At 48.6% G+C, this 21,169-nt stretch overlaps 10 protein-coding genes across 10 annotated transcripts; 4 read left to right on the plus strand and 6 right to left on the minus strand.

Annotated features, from left to right (window-relative positions):
* The first annotated feature begins 332 nt into the window (after window positions 1-332).
* On the plus strand, window positions 333-1,799 carry BT62DRAFT_973388 (RTA1-domain-containing protein). Its single transcript, XM_043189111.1, has 9 exons — window positions 333-387; window positions 446-553; window positions 613-757; window positions 815-927; window positions 985-1,007; window positions 1,063-1,180; window positions 1,233-1,443; window positions 1,492-1,562; window positions 1,619-1,799. Exons 1-9 carry the CDS (start codon window positions 372-374, stop codon window positions 1,759-1,761), a joined length of 948 nt encoding a protein of 315 aa, XP_043036219.1. The 5' UTR covers window positions 333-371; the 3' UTR covers window positions 1,762-1,799.
* A 560-nt stretch (window positions 1,800-2,359) lies between these two features.
* Window positions 2,360-2,732, plus strand: BT62DRAFT_371012 (uncharacterized protein). Its single transcript, XM_043180665.1, has one exon. The coding sequence runs from the start codon at window positions 2,470-2,472 to the stop codon at window positions 2,656-2,658; it is 189 nt and encodes a 62-aa protein (XP_043036220.1). The 5' UTR covers window positions 2,360-2,469; the 3' UTR covers window positions 2,659-2,732.
* Window positions 2,375-3,942, minus strand: BT62DRAFT_935751 (kinase-like protein). Its single transcript, XM_043187008.1, has 2 exons — window positions 3,312-3,942; window positions 2,375-3,256 (listed from the first exon to the last, which is right to left on the minus strand). Exons 1-2 carry the CDS (start codon window positions 3,874-3,876, stop codon window positions 2,856-2,858), a joined length of 966 nt encoding a protein of 321 aa, XP_043036221.1. The 5' UTR covers window positions 3,877-3,942; the 3' UTR covers window positions 2,375-2,855.
* Window positions 3,943-3,979: 37 nt separating this feature from the next.
* On the minus strand, window positions 3,980-5,281 carry BT62DRAFT_1010053 (uncharacterized protein; the record flags this gene model as incomplete). Its single annotated transcript, XM_043177603.1, has 2 exons — window positions 3,980-4,170; window positions 4,804-5,281. 2 exons carry the CDS (start codon window positions 5,279-5,281, stop codon window positions 3,980-3,982), a joined length of 669 nt encoding a protein of 222 aa, XP_043036222.1.
* Window positions 5,282-8,838: 3,557 nt separating this feature from the next.
* Window positions 8,839-11,066, minus strand: BT62DRAFT_1010057 (general substrate transporter; the record flags this gene model as incomplete). Its single annotated transcript, XM_043177604.1, has 11 exons — window positions 8,839-9,015; window positions 9,075-9,154; window positions 9,219-9,379; window positions 9,434-9,488; window positions 9,544-9,658; window positions 9,718-9,832; window positions 9,882-9,933; window positions 9,989-10,457; window positions 10,524-10,689; window positions 10,746-10,991; window positions 11,050-11,066. The coding sequence occupies 11 exons, from the start codon at window positions 11,064-11,066 to the stop codon at window positions 8,839-8,841; spliced, it is 1,653 nt and encodes a 550-aa protein (XP_043036223.1).
* A 396-nt stretch (window positions 11,067-11,462) lies between these two features.
* On the minus strand, window positions 11,463-12,168 carry BT62DRAFT_982413 (4A/4B type thioredoxin-like protein; the record flags this gene model as incomplete). Its single annotated transcript, XM_043189681.1, has 6 exons — window positions 11,463-11,488; window positions 11,539-11,608; window positions 11,666-11,693; window positions 11,759-11,806; window positions 11,860-11,903; window positions 11,956-12,168. The coding sequence occupies 6 exons, from the start codon at window positions 12,166-12,168 to the stop codon at window positions 11,463-11,465; spliced, it is 429 nt and encodes a 142-aa protein (XP_043036224.1).
* A 1,257-nt stretch (window positions 12,169-13,425) lies between these two features.
* On the minus strand, window positions 13,426-14,045 carry BT62DRAFT_1010060 (Prefoldin alpha subunit; the record flags this gene model as incomplete). The annotated part of the gene is made up of 4 exons (XM_043177605.1): window positions 13,426-13,593; window positions 13,651-13,757; window positions 13,813-13,915; window positions 13,968-14,045. The coding sequence occupies 4 exons, from the start codon at window positions 14,043-14,045 to the stop codon at window positions 13,426-13,428; spliced, it is 456 nt and encodes a 151-aa protein (XP_043036225.1).
* Window positions 14,046-14,184: 139 nt separating this feature from the next.
* Window positions 14,185-16,586, plus strand: BT62DRAFT_371114 (uncharacterized protein). The gene is made up of 8 exons (XM_043180666.1): window positions 14,185-14,313; window positions 14,367-14,438; window positions 14,486-14,555; window positions 14,605-14,923; window positions 14,974-15,301; window positions 15,359-15,552; window positions 15,613-16,512; window positions 16,569-16,586. Exons 1-7 carry the CDS (start codon window positions 14,283-14,285, stop codon window positions 16,363-16,365), a joined length of 1,767 nt encoding a protein of 588 aa, XP_043036226.1. The 5' UTR covers window positions 14,185-14,282; the 3' UTR covers window positions 16,366-16,512; window positions 16,569-16,586.
* BT62DRAFT_973405 (DHS-like NAD/FAD-binding domain-containing protein) lies at window positions 16,304-17,993 on the plus strand. Its single transcript, XM_043189112.1, has 5 exons — window positions 16,304-16,512; window positions 16,569-16,848; window positions 16,899-16,942; window positions 17,001-17,083; window positions 17,140-17,993. Exons 2-5 carry the CDS (start codon window positions 16,752-16,754, stop codon window positions 17,780-17,782), a joined length of 867 nt encoding a protein of 288 aa, XP_043036227.1. The 5' UTR covers window positions 16,304-16,512; window positions 16,569-16,751; the 3' UTR covers window positions 17,783-17,993.
* A 431-nt stretch (window positions 17,994-18,424) lies between these two features.
* Window positions 18,425-21,111, minus strand: BT62DRAFT_1079102 (uncharacterized protein). The gene is made up of 9 exons (XM_043179449.1): window positions 21,024-21,111; window positions 20,947-20,961; window positions 20,872-20,892; window positions 20,793-20,822; window positions 20,699-20,734; window positions 20,208-20,631; window positions 19,810-20,147; window positions 18,889-19,760; window positions 18,425-18,829 (listed from the first exon to the last, which is right to left on the minus strand). The coding sequence occupies exons 1-9, from the start codon at window positions 21,086-21,088 to the stop codon at window positions 18,513-18,515; spliced, it is 2,118 nt and encodes a 705-aa protein (XP_043036228.1). The 5' UTR covers window positions 21,089-21,111; the 3' UTR covers window positions 18,425-18,512.
* Window positions 21,112-21,169: the final 58 nt, after the last annotated feature.

Genomic DNA, 21,169 nt, shown 5'->3' on the forward strand with positions numbered 1-21,169 from the left:
GAACCGTGCATCCTTTGACTTGGTTTCAGAAACAAACTTTGCGGCTTGGCACCGACGATATCTTTTTCGGCTGCACGGCTGTTTGTCATACGAAATTGCTCGCCCCGCTTGCGCTTGCCTTTTATAGTATCGACATCCGCCAACAGTGTATCTTGGCGCGTCTGCATACCCTGGAAAACGACGTTAGCTACACCACTGTGATGCAAATTACCCCATGAGCCGCGCTTCCGTGCAGATAAAGATCGCTGGTAAATGGTTATTCGTTGTGCCTCGGGATATCCGAGTTGCACCTATAAAAGCTGGTACATCCACGTCAATTCTACAAGCACCGACACCGATTAACCTTCCTTCTTCATTCCTAGGAACCTCCGATGATTCTTGATCAAGGTTCAGTTCTTCTTCTTCTCCTTCTCGAATAACATTTCACGCGACCCCTTCTTCGCAGTACTTGTAGTAGCCCGTGCTTCGTCAAAGAACGGCGACTACCGTTATGGCTACACCCCCACAGAATACGTCGCTATAATATTCGTGGCCTTGTATGGGGCGTCTACCTGTACGTATCCCTCGCCGCGCCCCCTTCTGATCGCTCCAAAGTAATCGCATCCTCTCAAGTCGCTCACACGGTCCAAAGCCTACACTATCGTATGTGGTGGCCATTCCCAACTATCATTCTTGCCGGAGTCTTGGAGACCCTCGGGTGGAGCGCCCGGCTTTGGTCGAGCTTTTCGCCAACGTTGAGGAATCCGTATATGATACAGTGAGTTGAGTACTGGCACACAGCCGTCCTTCCGATGGTCGACTGATCTCCGCTCAGAATCGTCACGACTATCCTTGGACCAACTCCTCTCGTTGCGGGTAACTTCATTATTCTCGGCGAGATTATCAGCCTCCTAGGACCTGCATACAGCAGGTTGAGTCCGAAATACTGTATGTTTACTCCCTTCCCGTCTGTTTTTCCATACTGACAACTTTGTCACACCACAGATTCACGGATATTCGTTAGTTTCGTATGTGAACGCTTATGACGGCTGAACTCGGTAGCTCACAATCTTCGCGCCAAAGGATATCATTTCCCTCATCGTTCAAGGCACGGGAGGTGGTATAGCCGCTTCCGCAAATGACGACAAAGGCACTAAGCTCGGCGGTAATATCATGCTCGGTGGTATTGTCTTTCAACTCGGTACGTCCTCAGACTATCATGCATTTTCAAGTGGTATTCAAGTATACACAAGTCGTGATATCTTGTTACGCAATCCTCGCCGCCGAGTTCCTCGTCCGGTACCGAAAAAATAGGCCTATATACTCCAGATTCGGCTCCAGCACCATGAGACAGAGCGAAGCGACACTCCCCATTAACGAACAGTACTTTCGTGGCGAGCTTTCCTCGAAGATCAGGCTCATGATCATAGCTCTGGCATTCAATACCCTCTGTTTATATATCCGGTAAGTTTGCGCCAGTCGTACAAGCCTCGGACACTCATCGTATTTCAGGGCAATCTACCGGACCATCGAGCTGTCAGATGGTTGGAAAGGAAGAATCATCACCACCGAAGTATACTTCAGTGCGTTTACTTTCCTATTACCATTCATTGCCTCGGTCCTAAATCCGACTCGATAGACGTTCTCGATGGTGCTATGGTCGTTCTGGCAATCTATACTATAAACTTTGCCCATCCGGGATTGCTTCTAAGACGGGACTCGGGGAACGCCAGCTCGAAATCTAGTGATAGCGTCGTGGAATTGGAGTCTCGAGCCTGCTGATTTCAAGAGGGTACAATACAATGCATAATAGTAACGAGTAACGAGTTAGACAAACGGACACTGCACTGTTTTTTCCCGTGTCGAATATAGAATATAGATGGACACTGGATTATTGCTCCGCATGCCTTCTGAAAATGTCGTTTTTACATATTTCCGAGTACCCAACTTCGTGACCCGGAAACACTGAAATGCCGGATTGGGCATCATATTCTTGTTTTGTTGCTGCGGCTCCCACCGGAACCGGACCTCTGATTCGACCACGAGAGCACCAAATGAAAAGAAAAGAACCTGAAGAAAGGAAGAAAAGAATGTCGCGGAAAAATCCAGAGAAGATGAATAAATAGGGATGAAGACGACAAACCACTAAATCGAAACCACGTTTTATGATGCGTCTTAATGCATCTAACCGTTAACATGGTACAAAGAACAATGAAGGAGGTGTAGGTGAAACTCTGGAAAAGCCGCCGTTCAATGGATTTTAACTCTTACGTTTCCAAGTGTCGTCGCAGGGTACCCATTCTTGGTTCGGACACTAGAAAGGTAACATTCGCATCTGCTGTAAGGGCTCCCAGGGGAGTCGAACCACCTGTAAATTTACCACGAGAGCACACACAAAAAAAAAAGGGGGGGGGGGGGGTAGGAGAAAGAAAGAAAAAACAGGGTCCGAAGAAAAATAGTCCATGAAAGCTAAAGTATAGACAAAGTCCAATGAAGAGGAGAGTGAGAAATGATGATGAAAGCAAGAAAGAGACGAGTACATGTAACATCCAAAACCGGTCCAAGATAGATCGGAGAAACAAAAAAGAAAAGTCCAAATTCAAGAGTAGACGAAATGCAAGGAGAAAGAAATCAAAAACGTCTGTCCGAAAGCCAATCAACCAAGTCCAAGAGATATGAAACAAAACACAGAAAGCTAAGGAAGGAAATAGAAAATAACGCCAAAGCACCACGAGCAAAGCACACCAACAGTCGCACGAGCCCGAGTCATCATGAGCAGCTGCAGCTGCACAGTGAATTGCTGACACGGGACGGAAGGTGAGCTTTGAAGAATTTCAGAAACGGCTGCACAAGCAAGCTGAGGTCGATACCCAAACCTAGACCAATGGGCGGGGCGCGGGGATGAGACGTCGTTGAGAGACCGAAAGATTGATCGACTTCCTTGTCTCTTGGAGGACCATTGACAAGTGTTCCGCATCAGTGAGAAAGAACCTATCGATTTTTCTGATCTCGTCACGGAGTTCAGGAAGAGTGATGCGTTTCGAAGATCGTAGTTCGAAGATGCGCAGCAGAACTTGGTTGACGGAGGGCGTGATGCGAAATATTTTGAGGAAATAATCAGAATTGCAGAGGAAGTGATTGAAGCATGGATCTGAAATCTTTGCGGCGAGCCAAGGATTGAGCCCGACTATCATATTGAGGAGGAGAACACCTAGAGCCCAGACGTCGCTGGCCCTCGTCGAGTAGGTGGGCGATCTAAAATCCTCGCCCAGGCATTCTAATGAATAGATGAGATTACGCTGGAAGAAAAAGTCATCGGGAAGGAAGGTTACCAGGACTCTTGTATGGCAGGGTGCCCGCCTTGCGGAACTTGTGGTCATCTTCGCACGTCGCTAGACCAAAGTCAGCAAGGAATACCTGCGTCCCGTCTTTAGAACAGAGAATATTCTCAGGCTTGATGTCCCGATGGAATACTTGATTGGCGTGGCAATGCTGCACGGCATCGATGACCTGAAGGAAGACCTGCTTCACCAGTGAGTCGTTGCGATAAAATACCTTCTTTTCACAGATCGCCTTGTACAGGTCGCCACCGGGGCAGTAGTCCATGATCATGAAGACATAGTCCTCCTCGACCCACGTAGCACGGTACGTGACGACGTTGGGATGTCTAGGGACAGAACCATGCAAGGCGATTTCCTTGCTGACCGCTGTAGCCCTTTTCGAACCGTCAATCCCGATACATTTAACCACGAAATAAAGAGAAGAATCATTGGTGGCCGCCATGTTGCGAGCCTTGTATACCTGCCCGAAGTTGCCAGCCCCGAGGACAGCGACGAGGATGAGCCTGCCGTTGACGATGGACCGGCCGACGAGATGAGGAACGGTGTTGAAAGGCATAGTATGTGCAGTGAAGAAATAATTGTGCAAGAAGAAGGGATGCAACTTTCAAAGCCGAGAAGGTGGTGGTAGGAAGGAAAGAGTATCCTGGGGGAGCTCCTATTCACGGGAACGTGATATCCGCCGTGCTCCAAGACCCCCAAAAGTGGCCGGTAATATCGGCCCGGGTCAGACATGCCAGGATTTTTTCCGAGTACGCATTTGTGAATCCAATCTTATCGTCCGTAGATCCTCGTCGCAAACTTCGAGGCTCGAGCCAGGGTGCTACTTTGGAGGAGAGGGCCATTGGTATTTCTTGAGGGGCAAATCAGATGGGATATTCAAACAGTAAAGATGCATATGATAGCATAGGCTGTACAACATGCATAGAAATTAGATTGGATTTCTGGCGCCTCCGACGGGTAATATGGATCGGGCTTTATTTTAAGCCTTTGCCAAGTCGTATATTGGCCACATCCTCTCAACACCTTCAGTTCATCATAGCTCATAAGCAGCTTGTCCCAGTGCACGCAGACGCAATGCTCACCTCACTGGATATTGTTACTTTACATTCAAGGAAAGTACATGTATTCTTGTGCCTATTCCATTGTTAATCCAATCCTATCCATAGACCCTCATCGCAAAGCTCCCATCACTGTTCAGCTACGGACCATTCAAGATTTTTGAGGGTTATTAAACTTATTTTCGATAGCCTACCATTCGCCCACCGTGACCCTTGCAAAGTTAATAATAGCGATTTGTTTTTCGCACGTCGCAACTATATCTAAGATATGCTCGGGATGTGGTGCTACTTTAGGAGAGAGGGCCATTTCTCGGGAAGAGAGTTTAAAATGTAGATAAATAATTCATTTATGTAGGACTATCCCAGTGAACAATTCTCATGTACCTCTTCCTGTTCCAACACAAATCTAATTCGACTCACAAAACCTTCGTCGCAAAGCGCCTGCCATTGTTCAGCCACTGCGGGTTGAGTTTCTCCTAGGGTGACCTTCAATAGACTACCAGTCGTCCACCGCGATCTCACAAATTCAAGAATACCAACTTGCTTCGAGTCTAGATATGCTCGAGATGCGGTGCAACGTCCGACAAGACACTCATTTGGCTGAAAAAAGCCATCCAAAACATACATAAAAGAGAGCCACAGATAGCGTAGCTCTCGCAATGCCCAGAGAAAGTCGATTAGGTCCTGGACGCCGCCGGGTGTTGGCATCGGACCTGTCAACGATAAACGCAGTCTTGTTATTGAATTATCCGGTGTCATTGTGGGATAGCAAAGCGGTGTACGCTCAGTTCCAGTGTTTGGAGGCAAGATGAGAGTACGCGTTGGCGATTCCACGATCTCCATATCCCTCGTTGCTGATTCACAGCGACAAGAGGTTCGGGAGTTCCACAGAGGGGAACCCATGTTCGTAATAACTGCCAAGCGACAGCCATTCTAGATTCTGCATATGCGGAAGAATATGAACAAAGAAGAAGCTGTTCGTAAGCCTTGAGCTGAAGCTCAGATGTGTGATACGTGCAAGGAGTGTCGGTGTGGGCCTTGTGATTTGCCAGCTCTTGCAGTCAACGGATATATCGACACACAAGCGGCGCAGTCCTGTTGATGGTTCAAACGTACTGAACAAGTCGTGACAACCTATGAGGAAATCTCGATCTGGTAAGGCAATGTACAAACTTTGCAGTCTGCTGAACGGGATCCCATTTTGCTGAATGACCTCCAACTCCTTGAAGTTGATGATCATATCCGCCTTGCGCCAATATGGAGCACTTGAGAGGAAAACACGAAAAACTTGACTATCCCTGTTTGTTAAAAGCGACAGCTCAAGGTCAAAATCTCTCGCTCTCTCAAGCTGGCTGATTGCGGAGGAGATGGAAAATTCGATTATCGCGGTAAACCTTCAGTTGGATGAATGTCCAGAGTTTGGGGGCATGAATGCTCAGGTTACACCAGCTTCTGCAGACCTGAGACAGTGACCAGGGGGCTCAAATGACAACTACAGTATCATCGTTCCTCTCGATATCAACACATATGGCAAAAAATTTCAAAGGGGATGTCGTCTGGAACCGCGCGTACTGGACGAAGGATAGTCCTGGCGTCGCAGACGTTGGCGATTGCCTGGTCCCGTTCCGCTTTCAGGGCTTTCAGGAGCTGAGAGGCGGCGCTGATCTTTTGATCAAGAACATCAGACTTTCACCAGCCAATTCTATCTTCAGATATCATAAACCTACTTGGCCATAATAACCCACCTACAGATTCTTAATACACCTACACCTACTTGAAATCTGTAATTGTGGAAGGCGAAAATGCGCGTGGGAGGAAGGACGCAATGCTGGAATCAAATCGAGTCTTATCGATTCGCGACATATTCAGGTGGGGCTACCACGTTTCACATTAGATTGATATTAGAAAAGTATTGCAGCAATTACCCAGCAGACAGAAGTTCGAAACTTCCAGGAGAACTGTCGTAGTGGTCACTTGAACAGTCCCAATAGCACAGCCACAGCCTCGACCTTGGCTTCTTACCATTTATCATCAATTGCTACATACCTCCTTCTCAATTTTTGGCGCAAAATGAACACCGATTCTGCCAGCAAGAGCACAGCAGTGACCGTCTATTGAGTAATAGGATTTTGTAAATCAGCCTTGGTCGGTGAATAGCCAAAGTACGCATACGACAGATCTCTTTGCTGATTTTTAACTAAGAGTCAATTCTTTCATGAGCAATGATGGTGACCAGGTTTCAACATCGTATATACTATTGGCCTTTCGAATTGACGGCCTTCATACCATCGAGTCATCAGGTCAAGTATACGACCATTTCCCTGTGTGTCAGCAACGCGTTGAGGAAGGGGTAGCTAGAAAGGCTCTGGGAGAGGCCAATCAATATATCAGAAGGTCTGGATGTCGGATATCCTTGTTGGCTAATGGCCGTGGTACCTGCTTAAGGGTCGTGTTGGTTTTTTTTCCCACATCGCTTCTGTAGGTACAGCGACTGCCGACTACGGACTGACTACCAGGGAGAATAAGTACAAATTTCTCATATAAGAGGATTGTTCATGTCCCGACAGTTACCTCAGTGTCCTTTGTGGCGCCAGCATACGGACCAGCCCCAAACCTCCAGACTCATCGCAGAATGCAATCCCAACAAGCTTTTGGTGGGTTTCAAAGGCCTGCTCCATCTCCGACTTCAACACAGTCCATGCCTCCCGAAGCATCTTCGACCTCCCGCTTGCCGTTAGGCTAGAGCGTACCATTCAATGCCCAGCCGCTTCAAGGATCCTTGTCAGTGTTATCTTTCACCGAGTCGAATCTCAACCTAGAACTTACCTTTTATCGCAGCAATATCACCCAGCCTCCAGTACAGGAACTCAACGTGTCCCAAAAGGAGACCTTCTTGGTATCGCAGAACCGCTCCCTCTTTACCGTTACTCCCGGAATGATGCGAAACGGAGGTGAATTCTCCTTCAGTGCGAACCTTGGGTTGATGTGGACAGAATCGAACCAGACAAGGTGGATGTGGCCACGGAGATTGGTGTATCAATATCGAGACCGCGATTTTGAGTTCTGTGGTGGGTGCTTGGGAAGCCCAGAGTGCGAAGTCGTCTGCGGCGAGCCCTTGATCTATACACCTGTACTTCCCGCCATATTGTTGCCGAAGAGTCCATGAGGCTGACTTATTTAATTTTAGAGCCAACAGTCGCATCTGATGATCATGTCTTGCGAGTAGATTCCGGACCTGAATTCCTGGTGTTATCAGAGTCTGCAGGAATCAAGACGGTCAACGAGATTCTGGGCCGGTCTATATTTGCAAGGGCGCGCTGTATAAGTCTCAAATATCAGCGAGGCGAACACCTCTACGTAGTCAAGCCGCAGTCTTTGCGACGTATGGACCACCCGACATTGTTCATTGCTCATCACTAGAATTCCGACGTTGCAATAAAGACTGTAATCGGCGAACGGACCAAATGTCAGGCAGGACTTCATAAAAACCGTGAACACCGTAAGTAGTAGTACAAAAAAAGACGCCTCATTCTGGATACAGTACATTATCCTTGATAAGCAGGGGGCGGATCGTCATGCCGGATATTTTGACCCGACGGACCTCGAAGCCATTCAACTTGTATACCATGTAAGGCAAAGTCCCACTCACCAGCGGGAAGATCCAGCCTAACCATATTTTTCCCCACGTCCACCAAATGCTCCTCTGTCCATGTACCTTCCTCCAATTCGGAATTACGAGGAACCACTGCTATGTCCTTCTCCTCCTCCTCCGAGGCTTGATCAGCCAGTCGTCTCCTTCGATGACGTCGAAGGAACAAAAATCCCACAAGCAGGATCGACATCAACCCTACCCCGCCCACGACACTTCCAATGACGGCCCGGCGTACGACGCTAAAGCAAACCTAAATCCTTGAACGAACCCAGGGTTGAAAAGGACGGAAATCACCTTGCATGATCGGAACTGGTGCTGTTGTTAATGTCACCATACGGTGCTGGCCCGTTCCTACCGCCACCGAACCGCTTCTGGAGACCAGTGGCATGCGGCGCGCTGACCACCTCATTCGGGGACCATCCCGCCACAAAGAGAATCCTGATAAAGTGGAAGAACATGAGTAGCACTGACGACTCCATCTCCCAGTCCTTATCAGTATCCCCCCTTCTCTTATGTGGCAAGCGGAACGGAGAAAGATCCACATATTTATCCGAGAGGCTTAGTCCCCTCCACCGTGCCAGCATATTCACTTTTGCGGCGAGGAAATCACCCATGGCTTGCTGCGATCAACGGCAAGTTCTCATAACAATAATTATTCATTATTCATGCGTATATGGCGCACTGTACACTTGCGTCTACCTTGGCCAAGGTCAATAGAAATACATCTACATCACGAATGATGAAGAGAAGGACATTATTACTAGAGGGGGGGGTCATCGTAGTCATGAAGAGCGTTTATATATATACGTTAAACCTTTTCCGTAGCATGGTCAGTGCTAGATGTCGCACTTTCCTTGTGTTCCACTGTGGCATCCTTGCGACTTTCAGCTGCCCGCACTTGCTCAACAAGGTCACGGCGATCCTTGTACTCAGGAGGTGCCCACTGACGAGAAGTCCATGGCTTGCAATCAGGGTCGTTGTACATCTAAAAAAGCGCAGTAAGCATGAGGTCACCCACTGTATTTCATAGCCAAAAAACCATACCTGGTCAACGTTTTCCAAGGATAGCTCAGAAGACTCGTACAAGAAGAAATAAACGATCACAGCTCCGGTGAGATTGCACGCTACAATAATAATAATGCATGAGCAAGCAAGTCACGTACGGAAGGAGAAGATGGATACACTCACAGGCAAACACGAAACCATACCGGAATTCGATAGCACTGACGATGAAAGGCGTGAAGAAGGCCAGGAGGAAATTCCATAGCCAATTCGAAGCAGTCGCCAGTGCACCCTGTTTAGCTCGAGTCCTCGTAGGGAACGTCTCTCCGATCAATATCCAGACGCCCCTGCAAATTTAAATAATGAGTAAGCGATGGAACGAAAAGCCAAAATACACGTACGGGGCCCATGTCATCGCATATCCAAGAATAAACATGCATGCAGAGACAATCATGACTATACGACGATCGCAATCAGCCTCGAGGAAAGGCGAACATGGAAGACAACGCACGCTTTCCAATTCCTGGGTTATCTGCAGGTACTTTTGCAGTACCAGCTGCCCCGAAGATGAACAACCATGCGGCCTGCCAAATACCTCCTATAATAAGAGGCACACGTCGTCCGAACTATATATACGTTCAAACGATTAGCGTTTGAATAAGAACTCCGATTTGAATTTACGCACTTTCTCCATTACATATATGCCTCCAAATGTGCATACAAAGTTGACAGCACCAAGAATAATTTGAGTAACGTAAGAATCTTGAATACCGACTGACGAGAAAATAGTCGCTCCATAACTGAATATAGAATGAGATAAAAACAAGTCCAAGAAGTGGAAGGGCTTACTAGAAGAAGTAATTGGCCCCAGTTAGCTGTTGGAAGCTTTGTAGTGTCATACCTGCGGAAAGCTCAATCAGGAAAAACACGTTAGTCGCGTAAACAAATAAGCTTACCGAGGAGGGTTCGATACAAGATCTTGTTGCCAGGCTTGAAACAATCTAGCCAACCTCCCGTAAAAGTCATTTCGTACTCCACATTACTCCGAATTTCTTCAAGTTCCCGTACGACGACTGGATCTGTCTTGACTTCTGAAGGCGGGACTCCCCGGGTCCTCGCAATAGAGGTTCCAGCCTCTTCGAGACGTCCGTGTTTTGCAAGCCACCGAGGACTTTCAGGCATGAAGAGAATCCCAATCGCTAGAATGAAGGGCCAGACGATGCCAATTCCCACGACAGTCCGCCAAGATCCTGCGCCGCCGATAGAGCGGGTACCGATAGATATGCAATCTGTGAAATGATGAGGCGACGACCGCACATAGTAATAAATCCACAAACACGCAACGAGTATACCAAACGTGATGAACAGCTGGTATGTTGCCGTCAGACTTCCACGAATTTGCGGAGGAGCAGTTTCGGCTTGGTACTAGAAGTGGAAAGAAAGAATGGAAGTCAGGTCAAGGGCGACTTGCAACGGAGAAATGCAACTGACCATAGGAACTGCGGCACTCAGCGCTCCAACAGCCAAACCGCTGACAAGGCGGCCCACGGCAAATTGTTGCCACACGCTGGTAGCAGTGATCTGGATGATGACGCCGATGATGAACAAGCCACACTCCACGACCATGGCATATCGACGGCCGAGGTAATCAGCAGTCCTGGCTCATCTCGTGAGTATCACCAAAAACAAAAAAAAAGGCGAGAACAGACGTACGGTGCACCGAAGAGAGCCCCGAAAAGGGTACCGATGGATAACAGACCGACGATCAGACCTGACCGTACATTGGTAAAGGAACAAGTGGAGGGGTCATCGGGGATTCCACATGTAGCGAACCGTAGCTTGAAATCCTTCATGACAAGGATGTCGGATATCTGACCTGTGTCGTAACCAAAGATGAAGCCTCCCATACTTGCCACAAGGGCGAGCATGATGGCCACCGCGCCGATTGGCACTCCCTGCCTAAAGAGTTAGGTAAGTAGTTGACCATTGGAAATACCATAGGCGGGGAAATACGTACACATAGAAGAGCGCCATCGCAGTCGATTCTCTTTTGTGGGATGATGAGTGTTTCGGAAAAGATGTAGTGGGGGATTACGTTGGAGAGCGGGAGCCAGCTTATATGATCGAAGTATTGATGATGTCATTTCTGGGGGAAAGGGTAAGCAGTGCAAGCCGGATCTCACCTAATCCTCTGGAAAATGCAACGACCCATATGGCGGAAGTGGGTCCATGATATACGGAGGAGAGAGGGGCCCGAAACATCTCGGTTCCTGCAGTTTATTTTTGGTCTGCGGATCTGGGGACAGCAAAGGCCTCGGAGAAATTTTTGATAATTGGGGTATTGACACGTAGAACATGGGGGGAGCTGTAGTCCCGCTGAGTGATGTTATCCATCTATCTTTCCTCCACGATCCCCCCCTACGGGTACGTCTAATACCTGTAGCGAGTGGAGTAGTCTGGCGCACCATTGAGTAAAGTAAATACGCGAAAATGAAATGTAACCGACCCTTAGGAGACACAACGAGACCACGACCTTTTGAAGCGCCCCGATACACAGTTTCTATTATATCAATCAACTGTATCAGGACGACGAGGTGAGCAATGGAAAGGCCCATGCATAAAATGTTGCTTACCTCTTGCTTATTATCCATAGCCCAGTTTCTTGAAGAAGAGGGCCGAGAACTTGTCAATTTCAAAGTCAATTGGTGTGCGTGGGACCAACTCACATTTTATTATTGTTACCAGTGCCTAAATCAATCATGATGTGCTTGTTTCTGTGATATGTGACACGGTTAGCTCAGTCCGATGGCATCAAACGAGGGTCTACCGATAGAAGAACATCACAGTGCATGGATCATACAGCTCGTACATCTTTCATATTCGTAAGCCGCGCAGCCGGTTGTTATTGCGAAAAGCCACCGACCTTGTTGAAGTCTGGAACATCAGTAATATCGACAAGGTATATCACCGCAAAGTTCTGCACTTTCTCAGCGACCGAGTACAACGTTTCGTCCATGGTCATACATTGGCTGTCCCAGTCGTGGCCAAACCGGGTCACCACGACACGATCTTCCTCAGATTTGATGGCCTCATCGACATGCCAGCCGGAGGGAAGGTGCGGAAGGAAATAAGACATAATTGAATGGTAGAGGTATCAGATGAGGAGCAAGAGCCCTTCGGGATGGCTTCCGAATGCACCAGAGCCAAACAACCACTTTCCGTCACACGAACACGTGAACCCTGATCGTATTTAGTTTGCTGCTCACTTGTTTTGCGTTTTTTTCTTCCGTTCGTGAAACAGGCACAGAGAGATGGAGGAGGTCTAGCTTAGCCCTATGCTACTTGTTCCTAGAAGGACTTTAGGAGATCCATCAAGTTTTTCCGCCCATTGACATCTTTTTTTTTTGGCTCGTCCCGGTTAGCTCACTTCGGGACTATAATTCTGGGGCCAGTGTACCTCTCCCTACTTTCCATATGCTTTCCATATGCTTTCTCCAACTCGGAACCGTGGAAGTAATAGAGATGATCCCATTAATGTCGATTCTTGCATCGCACTGCCCCTTTCGTAGTCGCCATCCAATCATGCACCCCTAGCCAAAAGCGCGTACCCCGCACTGGGGAGGACAATCGCTTGCCATTTATCCGAAAGGTCTCAGGGCGGAACTCGTTTATATTGGCGTCGCGGGGTAGACTTGGGGAGAAGAGCTTCCTGATTCCAGCGTGCTTTTTGCCTTCCGTGCTACCAGTAATAAGCGATTCCCAGTGCATCATGTCACGAAAGATGTAACCCAGAGTTTAGCGGTCTTCTTGCACCCGTGTTCTGTATTCTGGTAATCTAGCCTATCCTCCGTCCCCGAAGAACTTGCGGCACCGCAGTTATCAGGTCCAACATTCCACGCGTTGGCGTAGCAGTAATCCCATGGTATATTACCTCCTCATGCCTCCATTCCTCACGCGCAATTGTCCCTGCGAGGTGCCTCGCTTCTCACGATACCCGGCCAAGAAGGAGACGCATGGCCTGAGTGCCTGGAAACTCAAGAGAAGATCCGGCTTACTATTAGCTCGGTGGCGCGTATGTAACAGCGCCATCATTTGCCGAAACTCACGGGACGTTTGATCCGTAGGCTCATGTAGGTCCCAGCTTGAATGCGTCTCAGGCTCCTTCCGTGCGTTTGCTGCTGAAGGCGGCTAGACTTTCGGCTCAAGGTCTGTGCAACGGAAACCTTCGACCGGCATCAAAAGCCTTGAGGGTTTGGCAAATGATATTTAAAGCAATAGAGTCTTACAGATAGCCTAGAGCGTATTCATTAGCTGTCTGGTCTCTGATGAAGAATTAGGCTGGCCACTCACAACGTACATACAATGACAAAGCCCTATACAATCGGCATATTGATCATGATTTCCCAGCGTTTTTAGCCTCGGCCTGCAGTTTGGACTGCATGACGTTCAAAAGATAGGTCATGTTCTCCCGCTTTTTTCCAATGGTATCCTCGAGGACAATAAGGTTGGTATTCAAGAAATCCACCTTGTCAGAATAGTGCTTCACAGCCTGAACCCGCGACTAAAAAAAACAAAACGGTAAAGCATCGATACGAGCCGATATTGTAAAACTGCGCACCTTCTGTACATAGTATCCCGTCCCGACATCAACGATCACATTCTCAGTATCGCAGATTTTACCCGGAACGTACAGAGAGTTCGTCAAGGGCACCAGTATAGTCTTGTCTAGATCCAGTCTCGTGTCAATCCCACAAAAGAACGGGGAGGCGCTCATTCATACCTTTATTCTGAGGCTTCATGTCGCCAATATTTTCAATGCAAGTCTTGAATTTCACTTGCGCTTGCTTCAGCTGCGCAAATGAGCTGGTAAGGTGGCCGAGTTCCTTCAAGCTCAGCGTTAGCGCAACGTTGGACGCTGATGACTATTTCCCTCACTTCTTCCAGTTGTTTCCGGACATCACCCAGCTGGTTAAGATCCAAATCCGCGACATTTACTTGCTGCGCTTCGGACATATTGGATGGGAATCAAGGAGGGGCAGCGGAGGAACAGCGCGTCGTCGACGTCGTTGAAGGCAAGATGTAATCGGCTATACTTTTGCGCTGAACTTCTCGATCACATTCCCAAACTCGGCATATTATGACGAAACCACCTCAATTGTCTTCTTTTCACCCCTAAATTAACCTCCCTCTTCCTCCGCTGCTTATTTATTCTCGTCGTCGTCGTTGTCGTCGTCGTCGTCGAGGGCCTCGATGTCCGAACTGAGCTGCCCCCAGGATATAGGTGCTCCACTACCTGCCATGTAGCTTCCGACCCACTAACAACGATCCTGACAGCTGCTATTTTCCACGCTTCATTCCATCCCACTCAAGGCAACGTTATTGATTGGAGCATCAAGGCCACTGATGGTGCGTAAAGAAGAAACGAAAATGGTCGCCTGCTAATCTCCCGCCAGATGTCTCTCTGGATAACCTCGAGTTCAGTGCGTTGCCAAGTGGTCTTCATCTAGTGGAGCAGGATGTTATGTGTGTTTCCATCTCATTTTTCCGTCATTGTCTACTTATCTCGACCCAGCTACTTTACCAAGGACGATCGGCATGGTGTCTGCGTCTTCCGTCGGAGGAAAACCACAGAGCAGGGTCATCGAGGCTTCCGGCTGTCCTCTCTCGGAATCCTGTTAGCAAAATCCGTACGTCCAAGACCATGGCGACATCTTTCAGCCCTGAAAGATCTGGTGGAGACCATATATACCCGCTTGGAGGTGTCCGAGATCCTTGAGCCTAGCGACGAAGACTGGGAACCCGCTCGGATATTTTTTGAAGAACGCAAACTGAGGCAAGACGACCTTGGAGGCGCAGGACAATGGAATGGCTGGAGCTTTGAGTTTGAAGGGGTGTGTAGTGGCTATTTCTGTCTACTCGGAGTCTGTGCTAACTTTTCCAGGACGAGCATGAAGGGCCTGTCGGCAACCCTACTCTACATCTACCCCATCTCCTAAGGATACTTGGGCCGTCCTCACTGACCTTATACAAGCACGTTCTAGGCAGGAAGCGCATCCTCATTTACACCTTTCCTCCGGTTCAAGCCGCCTGCATCTTGTGTCACGTTGCCGCGGACATGTGTTATGAATATCAAGTGGCTAGTCCCACCGTCGCTGCGGGGCGTCTGCGAGGCAAATGCAAGGAGGGTATCAACGTGTTGGGCATGGTAACTCTGAGTGATCTGGACAGGATCCAGAAAGAAGGTGCTTCCGGTCGTGGATGGATTGCATGTATGCTGCCCGCTCCTTTTTTCACATTATGTATTTATCTATTCTTCAATCTCCCAGGCACGACAGATGCGATATTTCTTGAAAAACCATCTCATTACGACCTTCTCATTGACTTGACTTCGTCCACTCCAAACAAAGCAACTCGTCCAGCTTTCTTTTCGTCACGATCGATTCCCCCATCAGGAGCCTCTTCTCGCGGTTGTACACATCGGCTATCATCGGTCAGGTTTGCATGGAGTGACATCAAGCTTGTATGTCATATCCCAATTTAATATTGGGTGCCCATCAAGGTACTGACCACTTCTTCCTAGTGGAACGAACTTGACCGCATACTTCAACTTGATTCCTCGCATTGCGCCAACACATCGTGCTGTTCGCCATCAGGATCCTCTTCTCCTGACCCGAAATCAAAATTCATCACTGCATGGACGGATGTGTGGCGAGTTTACGAAGATGTCTGTATTATCTGTGCCGGACTCTGGATAGGCTCGTGGAGAGGAAACTCGCCTTCATCATATTCCCCTGCAAATGCGTCTGCGAACTGGGGAAGCGTCCGGCTAGAAGGAGACGATGACCTTACTCTCACTGCAATCAATGGATCTGACCATGTCCGAAGTTTAGGTCTGGGAATCGAGGGCCGTCCGTCTGGAACTAGCAGTAACAAACCGATGCGGAGATCAAGCGGTATGTCGTGGTCAAGCGGGCGGCCTTCTGCTTCTGCGTTCACGTCAGCTTCAGACGGGCAACAACAACCTGGGGGCGGCGACGATACAATACGTAGAGATGGACAGCTGTTGACGACCCTGGCGTTGCTCCAGACCTTCCACGCACATACTTCGTTTCAGGTGTCCACGCTGGAACCATTTCTCCCGCCACTTCCGGATCGCCCGAAAAGTATCGTGCAGCTTACACCTAAAGATGTATTACTCTTTGAGCTGGGTCCACTCAGCCGTGTGGATGCCAAATATCTGGAGTGGTTAGGGCAGGAGTACGGCGGGGGTGCGCAGATTGTTGTTAGGCGAGGTTGGAAAGACGTCTTCGGCATACTGTTTGGTTACGGTTAGCCTTTAGACGCCCGGTTTCGACCGATCTAGGTCTGTCAGCCGGGATGATGATCATGTTACCTGCGGCTATAATGTTGTTGTATACCACATTTGTTGAATCTTCATGTCTATATATTCGTAAATGAATTTTCCGTGTCGGCGAGTCGCGTATGTATACCCCTCCAACCTGACCGCTATGCCACTGCTAATGCATGTTTCTCCAGAATCCGAACCACCGAAAGATCGTGCCATCATGTTTTTTTCCAACGTGATCCGTATACGCGCGTCTGCGTTATCCTTGCGCCGTCGACAGGCCTGGGACCCACTAATGTGGCATTATCAAGTCACGCTTACATTCATTTCTCCACAATATAAGTTAGGAGTGCGAGATCCGTCAAAACTGCGACATGAAGGCTACTAATGACTACGAAGGATTTCGCAAGGCCGTACGTGAAGCCCGCCATATTGTTGTCCTTGCTGGGGCGGGACTGTCTGTTGCCTCGGGTGAGTGTTGTTGCTTCTATGGCGTGAGATCAGTGCTCATTTAATCGCAGGGGTTCCAACCTTTAGAGGTGAAAAAGGATTGTGGAGACGGCACGTAAGTTGCCAAGTATTATACCTGCTTTCTTTCGCAGTGTGGCTCATATAAATTCGAGGATGCTACCCTCCTCGCAACGCCGGAAGCCTTCCACAAAGACCCATCTCTTGTCTGGCAATTCTACCATTATCGTCGAGAACTGTGAGTGCGAATTCTCCCGACTCGGAGGCTCAACCTTAAACCCCAAGTCTTGGCAGAGTAATCAAAGCGAAACCTAATAACGCACATCGTGTTCTCGCACTGCTTTCCTCATCACCGGAGACACTCAAACGCGTCGCACCCTCCGCGACGTTCCGTCTCGTCACACAGAATATCGATAACCTCTCCACACGCGCCTTACCTCCCAATGCTCCACTCTCCGCTCGTCCCATGGAGATGCACGGAAACATATGCCGTACCCGGTGTACCCAGTGTAGCCACATGGAAGTGAACACCAAGAGTCCCATCTGTCCCACCCTAGCTGGCACGGAACGTTCTTTCGAAACTGACGTGAACCACGCCCAGGAACCCGTCATCGACGAAAAAGATCTCCCACGATGTGCACGGTGCGGAGGCCTGCTGAGACCGGACGTCGTGTGGTTCGGAGAGGGCGTCCGGGACTTGGAGGAGATCGCGAGTATGATCGATAAACGGTGTGATTTGTTTTTGGTCGTTGGGACTTCGGCGGAGGTCCTCCCGTCGGGTATTTTTGGCGATATCGTTCGTGGTAATGGCGGGAGGGTTGCGGTGTTCAATATCGAGAAGACGTATACGGATCGGATTGCCGAGTTTTCCTTTCAGGGTCCCTGTGAGGAGACGTTGGTGAAGGCGTTTGGCTTGGAGGATGTTATCTGTAAGTAAGGGACGACGCGGAAGAGACTTTTTTTGGTGATTGCTATCAGACTGTTGCTACTGTTATGGGTAAATGTGATTGTACTACAAATGCGTTGTAACTATACGTTTATTACGGCTTATCTTCAGCAAACTAGGACGACACTTGTGGTAATATTCTGTCCCCCGTCTGTTTGGATACGTCAAGGCCGTTGGGGAACTACCCTTGACACAATTTTCTTCGGAATCAAATGGTAGAATTCGTCTTATCCGTGAAGTCCCCGTCAATAAAATTGTTAATGGTGAGGCGTTTAGCGGCTCCTGAAGATATTCTATAAAGCAGCGTCAGTTGGGGGGGGGACGAATACACGGGAACGAGGAGCCGAGACCGGATATTCTTCTTTGGAGCTATCCATCGTTATCATACCGCATGCCAGGAGTCGGGTGCGCGGCAGATATAAAGGCAGCGTCAAGGGTCGCGCCACCGACGTTATCTCAGTATCATACACTGCTCAGCATCTGTCAAACAATCATTTGAAGTCTAAATAATTGGTCGAAAAGGTCAGCCCTGGGTTGTGACAGAGTTACCCTTATCAAGGCATACCGTTGTTGGCCTATCGAAAATGGGCAAACATTGGTTCCCGGCAACTTTGACACTGTTTCAAACTGGAGACTGAAAGCATGCTGCTTCGATAGTTCAACATTTGCTATTCGTACAACTATGCTCGTAGGATCCCAATACGACATCTAATTTCCGCGGCTATGCACTCTTTCGCTTTCGCTGAACGACTGTGATCAGTATCGTGTCCCATAACGCTGGCCGTCTTTCCGACTGATACACCACATCTGCACGATGGCCTTGAGGAAACGGGGATGACTGTTTCAAATTTGAATAATCAACGTATTTCGTCGAAACCAGTAGCTTTAAAAACCCAATGTCGACGTCCTGACTTGGTCTCAAGTAATATTCTCTCGGCCTCCCGCCACCCGACCCGTAACCGATCGTCAGGAAGTCATTCGCCGGAAGTGATTCGTCCACCAAATTCGCCTTCGCAGTTGGAGGTAAGTAATACGGGGCTGCGACAGAAAAGTGTTCAAGTTCGTCATACACCCTACGGACAAAAAAAAAAACACACTGATGCTCAGATCACTTGAGTCAAGATAGAACAAGGCAGCATAAAGCGGGACCTTCCATTCATTTGTGATCTTGAAGCCGTAGATGCTCTTGTCGTCAACAAAAATGTTCATTACTCCGTTGTCTTGAATCAAATTGTCTCCTTTCGGCGCCAGAAGGGGCTTCAATTTCTTGTCCCACTTTCCGGTCTTCTGGAGACAGAAACATTCCAGCTTGACGTTCTTCGCCAGGAGGCCTTCATTGGTCTTGCTCGTATGATGGAGAAGCCAGTAGAAGTCCGCGGCGCCCCGAAGGATGGGGTAAATGATGGAGATGTCAATGGGAACTTCGAACGGCATGCGCTCCAAACCATACTTCTTGCAAGTAGGGTCAGTGATATTGAACACCACCTCGTTGTGTTCGACTGCCACAATCAGATCTGGATTTTCATCTTCCTCGACGAGAATGATTCCTCTCTTAGCAGCGTCTGTTCTCCCCATCTCGTCCTTGACACTCTGGAATACATCGAGAAGCCTCGAGTTCAATTCGATGGATAAACGTAAATCCTCGCCATTCCCCACCAGGGTCTGCAGCGCAAAGCCCTGTTTGTCAAGCTCAAACGAAGGACTATCTGGCGTACGCCGCATGACAGTGGTGAAAGGCGACGTCTCGTGTGCAACGAGAGCACCGACAGGTGTAGAATCCACATTCAGGTCCTTGAAGACCGTGAACTGGGAGCCTTCCTTTATTCCAATGGCCTCTCCGGCATCCAGAACATACACTTCCGAGTCTCCCGACAGCTTTCGAAGTGAATACAGCACGCGTTCGGGTTTTTGAGCCTTTGCATCGAACAATATTCGTGACTGGTTAATGCCTTCACACTGAGGGTGTTGTCTACGGCATTGTGTGAGTCAATGGCAGGACTAAAACTAAGGACACCCACGCGACTCCGAGATCAGGCAGACGAGCAATAAGGGTCTGGTAGGTAATTTTGTCGACGCTCCCCAAGTTTTCCAGTTGGCCGAGCAACGCCTTCGTGAACACTCCACGTCCGTCTCTCTCTTGCGCAAATTCCTGCTCTTTACAGGCCGAAAGCAAGACGTGGGAGGCAAGACCCGCCATGGCGAATTTGTCAGGAACCTTTGTGGCGCGCGCATTGGATAGGATGTAGTCGGGGATCATATAGTCTGGAGGAAGGTCAACGCTGCGCACCGCGTAAGTAGGATCATATTCGTCAGTTCGAGTACCCGAACCAGAATGACAGCAGTCAAAAGTCACGGTCTAAGCAAGAAGATAATGGATGAGAGGGAAATATCACAGAACAGGAGCAATAAGACCCACGATGTTGTCGCCCTTCATGTCTGCCAGGTTCGCAAGGAGTCTTTCTAACGTGATATCCAACACACCCTGCCCCTCCTCTTCCTTTGTGCAAACGGGTTTAAAGTCATAAGGGACGAGCATTGAGATTTTCTCGCTCGAGCTTTCTACCTTGCCAAAAGCACCATGGCCAGCGAAGAAGATGAGGATGGGATCATTCTTCTTGATTCGAGCATCACTTTCCATGCGAAAGATCTCTTCAATAATGACGTGTCGTGTGGCCTCCTCATTGCGCAAGTGCTTGATGTTTTCAGGCTTGACGCGGACAACGTCAACCAAGAACTTCTCTACATGATTCGCGTCGGCAACAGCCCCCGATAAATTAGGGACCCCTGGGTCTTTATACTCGTCAATGCCGATGATGAGTGCAAATAACGACGGTGCTGGGCTGTTAACAATGTAATGTAATGACGACTTAATGGAGATAATCAAATACTTGGAGGCTATTGACAAACCTCGGGATGACAATCTCTGTGGGAGGAGGCGGAGGCCTGTAAGTAGCGTGTCAATGTCGCGATTTCAACAGATACAGGAAAATTAAGGTTATACTTCTCTTGAGGCGCCTCAGATGGCGGAGAGCTACATAAAGATCATGAAAGTACGATGCCGATGATGGACTGATGCTTACACCTGGGGATGATCCAGAGGCCTAAATTGAAACTTAGGTCAAAGAGAGATACTGAGCGATTAGTTATAAATTAACTTCGGAGGAGGACAACTGTGTGCAGAATTGCTCAAATAAACAGTGCTGGTATCATCGAAATTGGCAAGACAACTTACATTTGAAGATACCAGAGCACTTCTTTGGCAGTGCTCACGGCGACGTCGATCCACCACAAGAGCATTTTCGAGATTATGGAATCAAAGGATGATTGTAGGAGATCAGAGGCTTGGCTTGCGAGTAGGATTCCATCACCAGCGTCATA

This window comes from Guyanagaster necrorhizus, assembly GCF_019112545.1.
Source record: "Guyanagaster necrorhizus MCA 3950 unplaced genomic scaffold BT62scaffold_27, whole genome shotgun sequence".
Lineage (NCBI taxonomy): Eukaryota > Fungi > Basidiomycota > Agaricomycetes > Agaricales > Physalacriaceae > Guyanagaster > Guyanagaster necrorhizus.